We start from the raw sequence: 19,240 nt of genomic DNA on the forward strand, positions 1-19,240 counted from the left end.
ACCCGGTGGGCCGGATAAATGTCCTCGGCGGGCCGTAGTTTGAGGACCCCTGATAGATGTGTAGTAGAGACATCTAGTTGCCTACCTACTATCTCCTTTCTTTACTAAAAAAGTCTTCATTACTTTTCAGGGTAGCAATGCTGCCAGCTAAAAAGCTACATTTCCTGCTTCCCTTGCAAGGGAAGTGTTTATGACCAATGGGGCCAATGAAATGAAAATTGAAATCATTGCGCATTAAAGGGAGGTGAAATAACTAGCATGACAGCTTTGTCCTTTCCCTCCATTTGGTTTTTTATTGTGCCTGAAACATGGATATAGTGGCTGGAGCTACAGTAGCTGTCTTTCACCTCTGAGGGATGGAAACTGTCTGCTATGGTTGCTGGAGCAAAAAGGTAAAAAGAGGGTGGGTCTCTGATGGTACCAGTGGAGCTGTGGTACCAGTTCTGAACTCTACATTAGATGAGAACAATAAAACTCCTAATTTGTTTAAGCCACTGTCTTTCAAGTGGCTTATAATTCATAACTGATGGGAGTTGGCAGACCACTGCTCATGAGCCAAATCTAGCACTGTTTTTGTAAATAAAGTTTTATTTGAGCCCTAGCCGCTTTGGCTCAGTGGAGAGGCGTCAGCCTGCAGACTGAAGGGTACCAGGTTGGATTCCAGTCAAGGGCACATGCCCAGGTTGTGGGCTTGATCCCCAGTAGGGGGCGTGCAGGAGGCAGCTGGTCAGTGATTCTCATCATTGATGTTTCTATCCCTTTCTCCCTCTCCCTCTCTGAAATCGATAAAATTTTAGAAGTTTTATTTGAAACATACCCATGTTCATTTGTTTATGAATTGTCTATGGCTGCTTTTTCACTACAAATCAGAGTATAGTAGTTTCAATAGAGACTGTTTGGCCCACAAAGCCTAAAGTATTTCCTAGTTTGTCATTTACAGGGAAAATTTGTTGACCCTCTCTAGCTAGACTAACACCTTCATTTTATACTTGAGGAAATGAGGCCTAGAGAGGTTAACACAGTATGGTAATGGCAAAACTAGGACCATAATTCAGGTCTACTGACTCTCTGGCAATCTGTCTTTCCATTACCCATATTCTCTAAAAAAAAAAAAAAAAAAAGATCCCCCATGGGGCACTCTCCTCCAGGGAGCATGCCCATGCCATCTCCTTCCTTCCCTCCTTCCCCCATAGGCATGTATCTCCTAAACTTCAAGGGACCACTGGAGACTTGCAACCAGGGGAGCAATGAGCAGCAGCAGCTTGTCCTGGGCTAACTCCCTGAACCTGTCTCCAAGGCCCCCTTTTCTCTGACTTCCCAGTGAGCCAAGGCAGCCCAGCCTAGGCTCTGTGGTTGCTTCTTCTATGCCCTTCATTGTTTCACTATTCTAAGTGTGTTTTTGCTGCAGTCCATAAATTCTTGTTTGCTTTACTACAAAAAAAAAAAAAAAAAAAAAAAAGATCCCCCATGTTAATATGTGGGTTATTCCTACAAACCCAGGAGCCCTATGATAGTGGGAAGGATGGTAAGAAAAGCTTCTAGAAAAATATTCACATCATAAAATGCTATAAAGTTCTGAATTAAACTAGTACCTTCCTCTCAGTTTCTTAACCTCAGTACAGTGCAGACAAACAGCAGAGGCATCTGCATATCATACCTTCATCGTGTACTTGTAGGCTTGCTCAGCTTCCAGTTGCCGTCCAGCCTGAAAAAAAGAGGAGCAGCTGGTGACAATGATATGCCAAAACATGATGATGGGAAAGTCCATTACCAAAAACTTTTCTACTTGAAGCAGAGGAGTCCATACCATCTCAGTTAGGAAACTGTGAATTCAAAGGTGAAGCAGGAAAATGGAAGGTGGTAGGAAAAAGCACTTATAGAAGATATACATCCCTTTTTTATTGTAAAAATCTTAAAGATAACTTGGCCTCTCATCTTTTTTTCTGAAAGCACCATGAGTCATTTGTTCCTCTCATGATTGAAGCCATCCTGTTAATAAGAACTAACACTTATATAGTGTTTACTTTATGGTTTAAATTGTTTACATTGTTTTAAGTGCTTTACATACTTTCATCCTGATCCTCAAAACAACCCTAGGAGATAACTATTTATAATTCCCATTTTACAGATAGAAAAATCTAGGCACAGAAAGGATAAATAACTTGCAAAGATTATGAAGCTAATAAGTGGAGGAGCCAGATTTTAAAATAATTTAGTCTGGCACCAGAGTCTAAGTTTTTAACTTTATCTTGTCTCTGTGCATTAGAAAAAGCAGATACTGGAATTACTTCCATGCAGATCTGGATATGAGATGAGAACACTACTCCCAGTTATTCTTACATGAAGGAATTAAATGAGGATAATATGAATTTACTATTATACTTCGAAAGTTTGTGCATAACAAATTAGAGTATGCAAAGTCACTTGGGAAAGATTAAGTCCATAAATATGAGATCCACAGAATGCTCAGGCTAGAAAGGAACTTAGAGAATATCTAGTCCAATTTCCATTGATTTCTTTTTTTGAGAGAGAGAGAGAGTGAAAGGGAGGGGGAGAGACAGAGAGAAACATCCATGTGAGACACACACACTGATTGGTTACCTCCCACACATGCCTTAACGAGGGCCAGGGATCAAGCCTGTAACCAAGGTACATGTCCTTGATGAGAAAATCAAACCCAGGACCCTTCCGTCCACAGGCTGATGCTCTATCCACTGAGCCAAACCGGCTAGGGCTAATTTCCTTTTTTTAAAATTAATTTCAGAGAGGAAGGGAAAGAGAGATAGAAACACCAATGATGAGAATCATTGATTGGCTGCCTCCTGCACACCCCCTACTGAGGATCGAGACTGCAACCCAGGTATGTACCCTTCACTGGAATCGAACTCGGGACCCTTCAGTCCCCAGCCCAATGCTCTATCTACTGAGCCAAACCAGCTAGGGCTAGGGTTAATTTCTTGATTCAAATGCTTAATCCATTGATATTTCAGTTCTCTTTTCTAAAATATGTATTTAAGGCTATAAATTACTCTCTCTATAATGCTTTAATTGTATTCCATATTTCCAACATATAATAGCTTTGTTTTTATTCAGTCCCATTTCAATTATCTATAAAGTGTAATAAGCCATCTCTAACACTTAATTGTTTAATACACAATATATTAAATTGTATATTCCTCACAATTCTATGGGCAATCTGGACCATTCTTCTGCTGATTTTTCCTGAGATCATTCATGCAGTTGTAGACATCTGACAGTTTGGCTATGGGCTGGAGGGGCCAAGATATCCTCACTCAAAGAGTGAGGTTGGCTGTTGACCAGGGTGGTTATCCTTCAGTTACCCTTCAGGTGGACTTTCAGCCTCCTATAGGCTAAATTGGGTTTCTTCACAGCATGTGGTCCCAGGGTTTCAAGAGAGCAAGAGCAGTAGCTACAGGATCTTTATTTTTATTTTTTTTAATAAATCTTTATTCAGATTATTACAATTGTTTCTCCTTTTTCCCCCCATAGCTCCCCTCCACCCGGTTCCCACCCCACCTTCTGCCCTTACCCCCCCCCCCGCACTGTCCTCATCCATAGGTGTATGATTTTTGTCCAGTCTCTTCCTGACCCCCTCCCTATACCTCTTTCCCCCTGAGAATTATCAGTCCACTCCCTTTCTATGCCCCTGATTCTATTATATTCACCAGATTATTCTGTTCCTCAGGTTTTTAATTCACTTGATTTTTAGGTTCACTTGTTGATAGATATGTATTTGTTGTTCATAATTTTTATCTTTACTTTTTTCTTCTTCCTCTTCTTTAAGAATACCTTTCAGCATTTCATATAATACTGGTTTGGTGGTGATGAACTCCTTTAGCTTTTTCTTATCTGTGAAGCTCTTTATCTGCCCTTCAATTCTGAATGATAGCTTTGCTGGGTAGAGTAATCTTGGTTGTAGGTTCTTGCTATTCATCACTTTGAAAATTTCTTGCCACTCCCGTCTGGCCTGCATAGTTTCTGTTGAGAAATCAGCTGACAATCGTATGGGTGCTCCCTTGTAGGTAACTAACTGTTTTTGTCTTGCTGCTTTTAATATTCTCTCTTTGTCTTTTGCTCTTGGCATTTTAATTATGATGTGTCTTGGTGTGGTCCTCTTTGGATTCCTTTTGTTTGGGGTTCTGTGCGCTTCCTGGACTTGTAAGATTATTTCTTTCACCAGGTGGGAGAAGTTTTCGGTCATTATTTCTTCAAATAGGTTTTCAGTATCTTGCTCTCTCTCTTCTTCTGGCACCCCCATAATTCTGATGTTGGTATGCATGAAGCTGTCCCAGAGGCTTCTTACAGTATCTTCAACTTTTTGCATTTTTTTTTGCTTTTTGCTTTTTTGGTTGAGTGTTTTTTGCTTCTTTGTATTTCAATTCTTTGACTTGATTCTTGTGTTCCTCTAGTCTGATGTTGGGTCTCTGTATACTATTTTTTATTTCAGTCAGTGTATGTTTAATTTCTAGTTGGTCCTTTTTCATATCTTTGAGGGTCTCGTTATATTTATTGGCCTTTTCTAGGATATTCTTGAAAAGCCTTATAACCGTGGTTTTTAATTCTATATCCAGTCATTTGTTTTCCTCCATTTCCTTCGTTTGTGATCTGTTTCTTTGATGCCGCATTTTCACTGCTTCCCTGAGTTGGTAGGGTAGCTTTGTGTGCTAGGTTTCCTATATGGCCCAGTGGGTCGGCCACTCAGTTAACCTGAGGTGGTTACTCTTGGTGCACCCCTTTGTGGACTGTGTGTACAGCCTTGTTGTAGTTAAGTCTTGATTGTTGTTGGTATCACTGGGAGGAATTGACCTCCAGGCCAGTTGGCTGTGAGGATCAGCTGTGTCTATGCTGGGAGAAGTTTGGTGCTGGAGACAGCCTTATAGGATTACACTTGCCAAATTGCAAAAGCCTCTGTGCTCAGCTTGGATGGGGTGGAGTCTCAGGGCGGAGCAGACAGTCTTGGCTTCCCATCAGCCTTGCCCTTGCGCGCGCGCCTCCAGACCTCTGCCTTCCCCAGCTCCCGAGTCTCCGCCCGAGAGTACAGATTCCCCACGCAAGAGCGTGGGTCCCCAGGGGCTCGCCTGGAACTGGAGTTCAGTGCAGTCAGAACTGGGGCTCCGTACAGTCAGGAGCTTCCGACTCCCTTACACTAGGGAAAGCCTGTGGCAAACTCCGCAGTCTTTGTGCACACTGGCACGCATGCCTCCAGACCCCTGCCCACCGGGGCTCCCCCGGGTCTCCGAGTCTCCGGGTGCCTTTCTCTCTACCTGACAGTCCAGACTCCCCCTGTATGAGCCTGGGTCCACGGGGTTTCGCCTGGAACTGGGGTTCAGTGCAGTCGGAACTGGGGTTCAGTGCAGTCGGGGGCTTCCTTCCCCCTCCCACCAGAGAAAGTCAGCCAGGCTCTCAGCCGCCCTTCCTCTCTGCGCGCACAAAGACCCTTTGCCGTACCTCCAATTCTCTGTGAGCTTTTCTCTTTCCTTCTAGTTGTAGAATTTCCACTCAGCCAGCTTTCCTGTGGTTCTGGATGGTGTCTGTTCTTTTAGTTGTAGTTTTGAAATTGTTGTGCGAGGCAGCAGTTTAGGTGCTTACCTATGCCACCATCTTGGTTTCTCTCAGCTACAGGATCTTTAAAGGCCTAGTCTCTGAGAACTTACACAATGTCACTTCCATCATATTCTACTGATCAAAGTAATTCACAAGTGCAGCTCAGATTCCAGGGAGTGGAGAATGAGGAGACATTACCGCTTGATGGGAAAAATGGCATTACATTCCAAAGGGGTATACATGAAAGCATAATTAAATGGGAGACATTATTATAAAAACCTACTGAAAGGCCTGCATTATTTTTCTACAGCTGTTTAACAAATTACCACAAATTACTAGTAAGTGGCTTAAAACAATGCCCATATATCATCTCATAATTTCTACTGGTCAGAAGTCTGGCATGGCTCAACCAGTTCTCTGCTTAGGATCTCACAAGGCCAAAATCAAGGTGTCAGTGGGGGTGGGTTCTTATCTGGAATCTACCCCCAACCTCATTCAGGATGTTGGCAGAATTCAGTTCCTTGTACTTGCATATGGAGGTCCCCATTGCCTTACTGGCTGTGAGCAGGGAATGCTTTCAGCTTCTGGAGGCCACCCACATTCATTGATGGTTCCTCTCCATCTTTAAGGCAGCGATCGTGTGCTGAATCTTTCTTACGCTTTGAATCTCTCTGACTTCCCCTCACAGCAGTACCTATATTAGTATTTGATGTAATAATCTTGAGAGATCATCTTCAGAATTCTACCTACCACAAGAAAGTATCATGATTTACTCTTTGACTCATGAATTAATTACAAACATGTTTTAAGTTTACAAATGTATGAGTCTTTTGGCCTATCTTTTAGTTGTTGATTTATAATTTTACTGCAGTGTGATCTACATGTATTTGTTGAATCTGTCTTTGTGGTCTAGTATATGAATAATTAATCTATTTGTGATTGAAAAGAATATGCATTCTGTAATTGTTGGGTGAAGAGTTCTATGTTGTTTGAGCTCAACATTGTTAACTGTCGTCCCCCCCCGCTTCTTCCCACCCTCATCTGAGGGTATGCTCTTTTAGAGAGAGGAAATGAGAAAGAGAGAGAAACATTGGTTGAACTCACAACCTAGGTATGTGTGCAACCAAGGTATGTGCTCTGACTGGGAATTGAAGCTGCAACCTTTTTGTGTATGGGATGATGCTCCAACCAACTGAGCCACCTGGCCAGGGCACCTCGTTAATTGTTTTATTCAAATCTTACATATCTGTAATTTTTTCCTATTTGATCTATCAGTTTCTGGGAGAAATGTATTAAAATCTTCCATTTTGACACTTTTAGTTTAAAGATGAAGAAACTGCCCAGTGGTTGAGCATTGACCTATCAACCAGGAGATCAGGGTTTGATTTCTGGTCAGGGCACATGCCCGGGTTGTGAGTTCGATCCCCTGTGTGGGGTGTGCAGGAGGCAGACAATCAATGAGTCTCACATTGATGTTTCTATTTCTCTCCCTCTCTGAAAACAATAAAAAATATATTTTAAAAAAATAAAATAAAATAATGAAGATGAAAAAACTGAGGCCCGGTAAGTTTAACTGACTTGCCCAGGATTTCACAGCCAGTTGTGACAGAGCTGGGGTAAGAATATAGGTATTTTCATGTTGATATTCTGGAAGAGAAGATCCAGTAATTTTTATTTTGTTTATTTCTCTTACAATTACAATACTTCCTGTTAGTTTGGTGTCATATTGGCTAATGGAAAAACTGAGGGACAATCTCATTCCAAATTAGACTTTAGACTGATGTGTAAGTTATTTAAGCAAGTTATTTAATTTTGGGAGAGTTATTTTCTATAGGTAAAGCAGCTATCACAAATTCCCACAATACTCCCATCTAATTTCCCATCTATATAAAAAATAATTCAGTCAGCAGTTCAACATGAAGAAATGGTTCAAAAAGACTAGCAGAACATCTCCTTCACTGGTCTTGACTTTGTTTACATTCTGATATAATATCACTTCCATTTTTTAAAGAAGGTTAACTTTAAAAAATGTTTTTATTGATTTCAGAGAGAAGAAAGGAGAGGCAGAGGGGTAGAAACATTAATGATGAGAGAGAATCATTGATCGACTGCCTCCTGTATGCCCCCTAATGAGGATTGAGCCCACAACCTGGGCATGTGCCCTGACCAGGAATCAAACCCATGACCTCCTGGTTCATGGGTCAACACTCAATCACTGAGCAACCAGCCAGGCATCTCTCCCATTTTTAAAATCTTATTTATTTTTTTTGAAATGAAAACTCTAGTAATGAAAAAGGAACTCAGGAATGAGGTTGGTAAATACATTTAAAATAAAAATACCATGTATTTCCTGATTAGTATTGGGTAAATAGCTAAACTATCTATCCTGAATTCTGGTCTCAAATAAAACAAAGCCAGAGACAATTATGAAAAAGATGATTCCCAGTATCAGGTTCATTTTTAAAACAATGGAATCTTTGAGTCAATCATTGAGTCTATCAGTGGTATCTGTTGGTCCTTTTGTTGGTAGTCTATATATATCTACACCCTTATGGCCCACTTTGCCTTTATTTTTTATCATTGGACTAAAGGCCCAGTGCACGAAATTCATGCAATGGGCGGGGGTGGGGGGGTGGCCTCAGCCCAGCCTGCACCCTCTCCAATCTGGGACCCCTCGGGGGATGTCCGACTGCCGGTTTGTCAGACATCCCTCTCACAACCTGGAATGGCTGGCTCCTTGCCTGCCTGCTTGCCTGATTGCCCCTAACTGCTTCTGCCTACCAGCCTGATCACGCCCTAACCACTCCCCTGCCAGCCTGATCAACACCTAACTGCTCCCCTGCTGGCACAATTGCCCCCAACTGCCCTCCCCTGCTGGCCTGATCACCCCCAACTGCCCTCCCATGTTGGCCTGGTCCCCCCCAACTGCCCTCCTCTGCCGGCCTGGTTGCCCCCAACTGGCCTCCCCTGCTGGCCCGGTCACCCCCAACTGCCCTTCCCTGCAGGCCTGGTCCCCCCCAACTGCCCTCCCCTGCTGGCCTGGTAACACCCAACTGCCTTCCCCTGCTGGCTCGGTCCCCCCTAACTGCCTTCCCCTGCTGGCCCGGTCACCCCCAACTGTCCTCCCCTGCAGGCCCAGTCTCCCCCAACTGCCCTCCCCTGCTGGCCTGATCGCCCACAACTACCTTCCCCTGCCGGCCATCTTGTGGCGGCCATCTTTGACCACATGGGGGCGGCCATCTTGTGCGAGGGTGTGAGGGTCAATTTGCATATCACCTCTTTATTATATAGGATTATTAACTAAGTTTTCTAGGACATACATAATTTACAAAGAAGGCAATCAGAGGGAATATGTATGGATCCAGGAATTTTTTGTAGATCCAGAGCATAATTGGATGACTATACGAGTAATACCATTGTCCCAGGCTTGAACTCCTAAATGTGAGAGCACAGGCAGGTGGGGAGAGGTACCCAGGTGGGGAAAAAGGAGAAAGGCTCACTGACCCCAAGTCTAATCTGCTGTCCAACTGCACTGTCAGTCACTGCCCTTGCACAGCTCCCCATTCAGTGTTCCTAACCCCAACCCTAGGCCAGGCTCTGAATCCTCCCACCCTCCTTTATCTTGAGGCAGGCCACACACTGTGCTGGGCCTGTGGAGTAGCTCAAAAGTGCTGCAGGGAGCCTCCCCCACCCAGAACCCTTGCCCAGAAGTCAGCCCTGGCCCACCCTACTCCTGGTTACCCACAATCACCAAGTCCACATGGCCCACTTCCATTTTTAGAATCTCCTTTCCAGGCAAACATACCTAAGTATATAATTTTTAAGCACACTTCAAGTAAAGGCTTCCCAGACTTGGCCTCTCCTTTGTTATTTATATAATGATCAAATCTGAAGCTGATCAAACCTCAACTATCATGCATTAATGGCCATTCTGATTATCTCTTCTTTTATTTAGTTCCTTATCTCTTTGCCTAAGAGGGCATTGTAAAAGGATAGCAAGCACTCACTTTCAGGCTGACCAGGGCCAGATATGCCCATACTTCAGCATTGTTGTTGTTCAATGCATTGGCTTCAGAGAGCGCATCCTCTGCTTCCGAGATCTCCTCCAGCTTGACAAAAAAAGATGTATGAGTTGTTAAGTCAATATAGTTTTTACTTAAGTCAGCTGGAATCAGCTTAGCTGAAAATACTATCCTATATAATAAAAGGCTAATATGCAAATAGACTGAATGGTAGAACAACCGAAAAATTGGTCACTATGACGTGTGCTGACCACCAGGGGCGTGTGTGGAACATGGCGGGCGTTGGCTGCAGCAGGATGGTGGAGCAGGTGAGTGGGGGTGCCAGGTCAAGGCGGGGCACCGGTCGCTGTCATCAGGGTGAGCCTCTGCTGGTTACCGAAAATTCTTTGCTCCTGCATGCCGCAGTTCTGCCTGGCACTCACACCTGCTGCCGGCGCCGGCCCTGCTCACACCCACTGCCGGTGCCGGAGCCACCGCTCTCACCCACTGCCAGTGTCGGCCCTGCTTGCATCCGCAGCCAGCACTAGAGCTTCTGCTCACACCCACTGCCAGTGCCCAGCGCCAGTCCTGATCACTTGGCACCATCAGCGGGTGCAAGCGGTGGCCGCTGGCCCTGATTGCCCCTGAGGGCTTCTCCACCTCCCCGTTACTGAGGGGTGATTGGGGCAGCAGCCACCGCTCGCACCCGCTGACAGTGCCGGCCCTGCTTGCATCCGCTGCTGGCGCCAGCCCCAATCACTCCGTACTGTTGGTGATGTGAGCAGGGTCGGCGCTGTAAGCGCATGGGAGCGGCAGTGGTGGGAATGGAGCTGCTGGTAGACGGACCGGGTCCATGGCAGGAGGGGCTGGGCGGGGTCATGGAGGATGGGCAGAGACCTGCCCCTGTGCCTACTGCAGCCTTGCAGCTCACAGTTCCTTTCAAGGTGCACAAATTCATGCACTGGGTCCCTAGTGTCCAAATAACATTGGTGTACATGGCCTATACCAATGGCTTTCAACATTTTTTTTTTTAAGCAACAGAAATTTTCCTTCAAACAAAATCCTGTGTGGTGGCCCAATATATAAACTAGTTAAAAGTAAAACTGCTCTGCTTAAAAAGCCAGGTAGGGGAATCTGGAGCCCTGCTTTCTTCCTCTTTCCTCTACAGCAGTCCCAGCAGGGCATCCATGAACCATGGAGCTTCCAGTGGCAGGGTTGGAAAACCAGAAGTATTTACTGTTGTGTGTGCATCATTCAGTGATTTCCCCACACACAAAGGGCTATCAGATGCATTTGTAGTTTTTTCCTTTACATTCTACATCCGTTTCTTAAGGTAAAAGTCCTGTCAAAATACTATCATTCAGAAAGCTTCCTTTCCCCTAAAATTAGTTATTAACACCACTGTCTTAAACAATCAATACAATACTCAGTGACTCTAGGTTGCTTCCTGAGCTCTGGCTACATGAATATCAGTTTTGCTTCCTAAAACTCTGACTTTGCTTTGTTAAATCTTTCAAAAGGCCAGCCAAGGAAAGAATAAGGTACTTCTTTCCTTAATAAAGTAGTTCTTCATATTTCTGCTTTAGAAAATAATGGATTTCTAGGCCCAAGACAATATGAAGAATGACCTTTCAGCAAAGCCTATACCTTGGCCTACATTTTAAATGTCTCTGAAATACTGATTCATTATTCATTCAACATATATGTCCTAAGGATTTACTCTCTGTCAGGCAGTATGTTAGATACTGGGAATACAAAGAGTTCACTGACAGATACGTTAAAAAAGAGAAGGTGGGAAAAACTCAAACACATAAATAGTTCCAATACAGAATAAACATGTCTAATAATAAAAGCATATATTTGATTTAGTGGAGGGACAAAGGAAAATAGTAATAATTCTATCCTGAGTTTAAAGGACACTCTCTGAAGAAACATTGCTAAAGTAAATCTTGAAAGATAAAGGTGTTTGTTAACCGTACAAGGTGAAGAAAGGCATTCCAGGTAAAGGGAATACTATATATAAATGCAAAAATAGCATGGCATCTCAGAAAACTCTTAAGTATGCCTGTGTGGCTGGAGAGAGAGAGAGAGAGAAAGTGGTAAGACTAAAGGGTTTGGCAGAGACCAGAACATATTACCAGGTAGTCTAACCTCTTTCAAACATTAGAGAGAAGGAAAGAAGGGTAGCTCTGGAGTTTTAGGGGTGGTAGAGCAAAGAGTGCAAAGGCCTACCCGAAGCTGTAGCAGCTCCTCCTGCATATGGAAAGGCACAGAGTTTAATAAATATCAACCAATTTATTTAATTAAATAGATTCTTTATTCCCATATTACTTTTTTTCTTATAGATAATATAAAACTAGAGGCCTGGTGCATGAATTCATGCATGGGTGGGGTCCCTCAGCCTGGCCGGCAATTGAGGCCTATCAGGGGGCCAGCCAGCAGGGAGGAGGGACCCCGGGAGGTTGGCCAGCCAGGAGGAGGGACCATGGGAGGTTGGCCGGCTGGCTCCCCAATCAGGGCCAATGGGGGGACCAGCCAGGCTGTGGGGGAGAGGGAGGGGTCATGGGAGGTTGGCTGTGGGAGTGCACTGACCACCAGGGGGCAGCTTCTGCATTGAGTGTCTACCCCCTGGTTATCAGTGCACATCATAGCGACTGGCCGACTGGTCATTCTGGTTGTTCAGTCATAACGGTCACTTAGGCTTTTATATATATAGTTTATGAGCATCTGTACCAAATAACATGAAATTTTTATTATATAGCTTCCTGATTCAGGTTTTTGTGGGATTTTTCTACTTCAGATTGACCTTCAGTTTACTAAACTGCTCTGAAGAGCAATTTTGCATTAGAAAAAACTGCCCTAATTGCCATTTCACTGTCATCCCAGGGTGCTTGAAAGACCAAGGAATCAAGGTCAGCTGTATGCACAGGCTTAGTGTCAAGCCCACATCCTCTTACCCGATAACAGGCAATTCCCAGTCCCAGCCAGGTAAGGCATGAAGGTGATCTCTTACAGGCTTGCAGGTAGGTTTTCTTTGCCTTTCCATACTGTAGAAAGAAAGCACCACTAAACTATTGTTCTTTTAGAAGCTTCAAACACTGCATTGCTATGATAATTATGGTGCTTCTGCAGTTGAACCCCAATCTAAGTTCAATGAAGTTAGTTATATGTTTTTCTTAAAACGTAATTGGGAGGGGGCAGTTTTAGGTTCACAGCAAAATTGAAAGTTCAGAGATTTCTCATATACCTCCTGCCCCGACACATGTATAGCCTTCCTGACTATCAACATCCCCCACCAAATTGGTACATTTGTTACAACTGACAAAGCTACATCGACACTTCATCATCACCCAAAGTACATAGTTTACCTTAGGGTTCACCCTTGGTGGTGTACATTCTATGGGTTTGAACAAATGTGTAATGACATATATCCCTAATTAGAATATTTTTTCTGCCTTAAACATTCTCTGTGCTCCACCTATTATTCATCACTCCCCTTCCCCAACTCCTGGAAACCACCAAACTCTTTACTCTCTCCATAGCTTTGCCCTTTTCAGAATGTCATACAGTTAGAATCATGTAGTATGTAGACCTCTCAGATTGGTTCCTTTCACTTAGTAATATGCATTTAAGGTTCCTTTGTATGTTTTTATGGCTTGATAGCTTATTTCCTTTTAGCGCTAAGTAATATTCCATTGTCTGGATGTACCACAGATTATTTATCCATTCACCTACTAAAGGATGTCTTTGGTTGTTTCCAAGTTTGGCCCATTATGAATCAAGCTACTATAAACATCTGTGTGCAGATTTTGTGTGGATATAAGTTCTCAATTCCTTTGGGTAAATATTTAGGAGCACAATCGTTGCATGGTATGGTAAGAATATTTTTAGTTTTGTAAAATATCACCTGTCATTCAAAGTGGCTGTACCATTTTGCATTCCCACCAACAACAAATCAGAGTTCCTGTTGCTCTGCATTCTTGTCATCATTTGATGTTGTCGGTGTTCTAGATTTTGGTGTGTAGTGGTATTTCATCATTTTAATTTGTATTTCCCTGATGACATATTATGTGGAGCATCTTTTCATATGCTAATTTGTCATCTACATGTCTTCTTTGGTGAGGTATCTTTAAGATCTTTGACCCATTTTAAAATCAGATTATTTTCTTATCATTGAGTTTTAAGACTTCTTCTTATATTTTAGATAACGGTCCTTTATTAAATATGTCTTTTGCAAATATTTTTCTCCCAGTTTGTGGTTTGTCTTCTCATTATCTTCATATTGTCTTTTTCAGAGATTAAGTTTTTCATTTCAATGAAGTCTAACTTATCAATTCTTTATTTCATGGATCATGTCTTTGGTGTTGTACCTAAAAAGTCAGAACCATTTCCAATGTCATATAGGTTTTCTTCTATATTATCTTCTCGGAGTTCTATAGTTTTGTATTTTACATGTATTCTATAATTCATTTTGAGTTAATTTTTGATGCCGGTGTGTGTTTCTCGGCATCTAGAAGGGGTTCAGGAATCTGGAGAAGGGCTGTGGCGTAAATTAACCAAAAGTCCAGAGACGAAACATAATTTTGGAAGGCATTTTTGCGGAGCCAGAGAAAACTTAGCTAAAGAAACCAAGTTCTCTTGAATCTCCAGACCCCTTGGTTCTTTATTAACACAAATTGTCCTAAGGCAAGGTAGATATACACATCAAAGGACAAGGTTTGGTATACAGTAGGCATTGTTTAGATTGGGGGAAACTGCCTTTGGCTGTTCAGGTGTTTGGCTGACAGGAGGCAATAACATGTAGATTGAAATGCCCTCAGCTGTCTGGAAGCAAGCAATCATTTATGCATCCTTTTCAGGTTTGGGGAAATGCCCTCAGCCATTACAGATGATTCAGCCCTGCTGACATGTTGGAATTAGCTTCCAGCAGTATAAGGTCTTATGTCTAGATTTATTTATTTTTTGCATATGGGTGTCCAGTTCCACCACCATTTGTTGAAAAGATTTTCTTTGCTGAATTGTATTGCCTTTGTTCCTTTGTCAAAGATCAGTTGACTATATTTATGTGAGTCTATTTCCAGGCTCTCTATTCTGTTCCATTGATCTGTTTGCCTATTCTTTCACTTTTACCACACTGTCTTGATTATTGTTCTAGTTTATAGTGTGTCTTGTAGTCAGGTAGGGGGTCAGCCTTCTACCTTTGTTCTCTTTCAATGTAGTACCGGCTATTCTGGGCTTGGATTGTATTTTATGTCTATTTTCAGGGAAATATTACAAGAAGACTGGTGAGAGGAAAAGGAAAGACTAAGTTAAAGGGCAAACTTTGCTGTGAAAGCAGGTCCAAAAACATTTATAGTCTCTCTAAGAGTTGGGGCAAGGAGTTACACAGAAAATTCTGGGTGACCACAGTGATTACCAGAATTCCACTAGACTTTATGGATTACCCCTTTTTGCTTAAAAGTGACATTATGTGGTAGGATGATAGATACAGAATCTCTGAACTAAGGATTTTACTTGATAGAGCCTCATTATTCTGAGAGTCTGCTCCCTTATTATAAAACGTCTTAGAAGCTTTTAGTAGTACAGGAGACATTTAGAAAAACAAACAAACAAAAAAAGTAGTAGGCCTCAAAGGACCACTTCTTGTTCTGTATCTTCAGTGTGAGAGATGGAACTATAGCTGAGCCTCAGCAAATAGCCTATGAATTCCTTGTCTAGTACATAAGTCAGCAGTTCTGTAAAATGCAGCTTGCAATGACATCAGAAAGCTTTTTCTTATTTACTTCATTGTAATTTTTCCCTTTTAAACCTATGTGAGCTTTCCTACTTAAATTATAAGTCATTGTAACTTCTTGTTGCTGTTGTTTAATCCTATCTAATAAAGAGGGAATATGCTAATTGACCATCACTCCGTCACAAATATGGCTGCACCCACAGCTGAGGCCAAGTTCCCGTAAGAAGTCTTAATGAGCCAAAGCCGGTTTGGCTCGGTGGATAGAGCGTCGGCCTGCGGACTGAGGGGTCCCGGGTTCGATTCCGGTCAAGGGCATGTGCCTTGGTTGCGGGCACATCCCCAGTGGGGGGTGTGCAGGAGGCGGCTGATCGATGTTTCTCTCTCGTTGATGTTTCTAGCTCTCTATCCCTCTCCCTTCCTCTCTGTGAAAAATCAATAAAATATATTTAAAAAAAAAAAAAAAAGAAGTCTTAATGAGCAATCAGCAGGGACCTGAGGCTAAGCCCTCCCCCGCCCCCCTGGGGCTTGACAGGGGACCTCAGGCCATGTCCCCCACCCAGCAGGGCTTGACAGAGGATCTCAGGCTGTGCCTCCCACCCAACAGGGCTTGACAGGGGACCTCAGACTGCTCCCCACACCCCAGCGCCAGGCCAGGGGACCTCAGGCCACATCCCCCACCAGGTGGGGCTTGACAGGGGACTTCGGGCTGTGCCCCCCACCCTGGCACCAGGCCGGGGGACCTCAGACCACACCCCCAGCCCAACGGGGCTTGACAGGGGACCTCAGGCCACACTCCCGGCCCCAGCACTGGGCCAGGGGACCTGAGGTTGTGCCCCCTGCCTGGCTGGGCTTGACAGGGGACCTCAGGTCATGCCCCCCACCCAGTGGGGCTTGACAAGGGACCTCAAGGTGCACCCTCAGTGCTGGGTTGGGGGAACTCAGGCCGCGCCCCCCTGCCAGTGGGGCTTGATGGGGGACCTGAGGCTGAGCCCCCCCTCCCGGTGCTGGGATGGGGGACCTGAGGTGCACCCTCAGTGCTGGGTTGGGGGAACTCAGGCCGCGCCCCCCCTGCCAGTGGGGCTTGATGGGGGACCTGAGGCTGAGCCCTCCCTCCCGGTGCTGGGATGGGGGACCTGAGGCTGCGATCCCCCGCCTGGCGGGGCTTGATGGGGGACCTCAGGCCATGCCCCCTACCCAGCGGGGCTTGACAGGGGATCTCAGGCCATGTCCCCCACCTGGCAGGGCTTGACAGAGGACCTCAAGGCATGCCCCCCGCCCCGGTCTGGGCTGGGGGACCTCAGGCCACGCCCCCCGTCCTGGTGCTGGGCCAGGGGACCTGAGGCTACACCCCTGCCTGGCAGGGCTTGACAAGGGTGGGACTGGCCGGGTCTGGATCTAGCCCAATGCGGGGGGGTGGGTCTGGGTCTCATGCGATTTTGAGGTGCATGTGGGTGGGCGGGGACTTGACTCTGGGTCCTGTGGTGAGCCCCACACTCTGACAGGAGGATGGTTTTCATATACATTTTACTAATTTTCTTTCATCTCTGACAATTCTATTATAGAGAAAGGGCAAATAGCAATATTAAATTATTTCCTCTAATGAATCCCCTTTTAATGTGCACAAATTTCGTGCACCGGGTCACTAGTTTTAAATATAAAGAAAACTAGGTATGCTGGGTTGTGGGGGGAGGGGGGAGATAGAATAAAGTAAAAAAACAACAACACAGAATCAAAAGGCCTTTGGGAGAATGTTGATAATTGTTGAAGAGGGAGGATGAGTCCATGTTGGTTCATTCTACTAGTCTGTTTACTTTGTGTGTATTTGAAATTTTCCATAAAAGAATGTTTCTTTTAGAAAGCTTTGAGATATTTCCTAAAATATGGATAGGAATTTCTCAAGAGTACCCTGTGAAATGGGGTTAGCCTCAGCTGAATTAAATATAATCCTTTGTGTTGAGGAGAAAGTTTGGAGGATTTATTTTGAAGCCCATAACACTTTCCATTCTTAAAGCAAGCTGAGAATATTTCCACTACTGCTAACAAAGAAAATCAGCTAAAATCATAACTAAAATAAAATGTATTAAGTTTTTTCATCTTTATTGTTGAAAGTATTACATAGGTCCTCCTTTTCCCCCCACTAATCTCTTCCAGCCCGCAAATTTATTGAGTTCTTAATAACTTTAGTGTCATAATGGTTAAAACCACAGACTAGTATGAGACGGCCTTGTTTAAATCCTGTTTCTATTAATTACTGGTTATCTGATGTTGGGCAAGCCACTTTACCTTTCAAAGTAAAAGTGCCATTATCATATTACTATTTTTAGTCCACACGGATGTTAATACTTGACTAGTCAGGTCCCAGACCATGACCTGATATATGTGGTTACTCCCCTTCCTTTGTCCCTCACCTCTTTCTCTTCCAGATAGATGTGCCCCAGTCGCAGGAAGATGAAGTGCATCTCAGAAGCATCCACTACAAAACTAATGGTTCTCTCATAGCATGCCTTGGCCTCAGCATGATCTCCTCTCAGAAAATAGAGATGGCCCTTCAGACCCCAGACGTTAGGGTTCTGAAAAAGGAAAGAACAAGTCGTACGTGGGATGAGATAGCATTTAAAAGCACATTAATGAGCTTTGTCTAACATTTAAATTTAGATTACATCTGCTTTCTTTTTCTAACGCAGTTAGAAAGAGGGCCCCATTCGGTTGCATGGGAAGAGATTCTTCTAGGTCTGCCCTCTCACTTCTTTCTTGCATTCTTTAAAGCCATTTTTGTCTTTGGGGTAAATATTAAGAAAAATAGTGAAGCATACAATGATAGAGTTCACAATGAGAAAAACCGAAGTCCAAAAAACTTGAAATAGGTAAACTGTCTGTGAATGAGCTGCCCTTATCTTTTTCTCTGCCCTTTGCAAAACTCATGAGTGCTTAAGAAGAACAAATGGAAGGAAATAGATGAGTTAACTGACAAATGATGAGCCCCCACCTCTGGTAAACAGAAATCTACCTGTGATATAGCAATACCACCTCTAAGAAAGCCTGTTCATCCCTTCTTCAAACTAAACTCAAGAGGCTCTAGCAAAAGTTATTACCAAGTAGTCCATCTGGGCTGCTTGTTGAAGGCATTCCTCTACCTTGACAAAGTCCTTCTTGAGAAGGTGTGTCTGAGCCAGCACCAAGTAATACTCACAGCTGGGGCCTCCTTGAGGACATAACAGCTCATGTGCAAGGACTCTGTGCACATACTGCAAAAAATCAGATTACAAGGGACATGTAAATGGCTGCGCTATGTCCGTTCCATAGCTCGTATGGTTGAAGGTTCTGTTTCTGATAATAAGTAATAAGGAACATATTACAGAATGAAATGATTATCCATTTCAAAAGGTTAGAGGTGAATTATAAACATTCAGCACATCATGGTTCCATTACCAGCTATTCACTTAGTCACAAATATACTTTTTCAAGTGAATAATCAGCAATATTATACAATGCTAATCTTGCTAGTTATCATACTAGATGGATTTTTAACCTGTAATCTGTTATGCAGCAGATGAAGACACTTGATTTACATTTACGCACAAAGTAACATTTTTAGGCAGCTGTAATTGTAAGGAAATTTAAAGTGAGGCAAAACCTCCCTTTCTGAAATTCTAGACTTAGGATCTTGGAAACAGTGTGTCTGTTTCTGGCACACTCTCAAACATTTGTTAAGTTCATCAGTTTTTACTTGGAGCTATTCTTTATTTTTAGTACTATACAAGGCCTGCAAATTTGACAAAATCACACGGACTTGCTAAACAGAGGGGGAAACCCTTCTTTTCTCTCCCCTCTGCTCCTCTCTCAGCCTATAATATAGAACCTTCTACTAGTACTTATACCATCTTAGGAAATACTGAGGGGAGGCTCTACCTGCATCTGGCTCTTTGACATGGGTGGCAGG

General features: G+C 43.6%; 1 protein-coding gene across 1 annotated transcript in view; it reads right to left on the reverse strand.

Annotated features, from left to right (window-relative positions):
- The window catches only part of CFAP70 (cilia and flagella associated protein 70), a gene marked incomplete at its 5' end in the record, with an annotated part of 105,526 nt that overhangs the window by 836 nt on the left and 85,450 nt on the right, over window positions 1–19,240 (reverse strand). The window contains 5 exon segments of the mRNA XM_080642132.1: window positions 1,658–1,705; window positions 9,573–9,674; window positions 12,524–12,613; window positions 17,709–17,870; window positions 18,393–18,545. Of these exon segments, the coding sequence (XP_080498258.1) occupies window positions 1,658–1,705; window positions 9,573–9,674; window positions 12,524–12,613; window positions 17,709–17,870; window positions 18,393–18,545 (555 nt within the window).

Source organism: Plecotus auritus (assembly GCF_963455305.1).
Source record: "Plecotus auritus genome assembly, chromosome: 9".
Taxonomy (NCBI): domain Eukaryota; kingdom Metazoa; phylum Chordata; class Mammalia; order Chiroptera; family Vespertilionidae; genus Plecotus; species Plecotus auritus.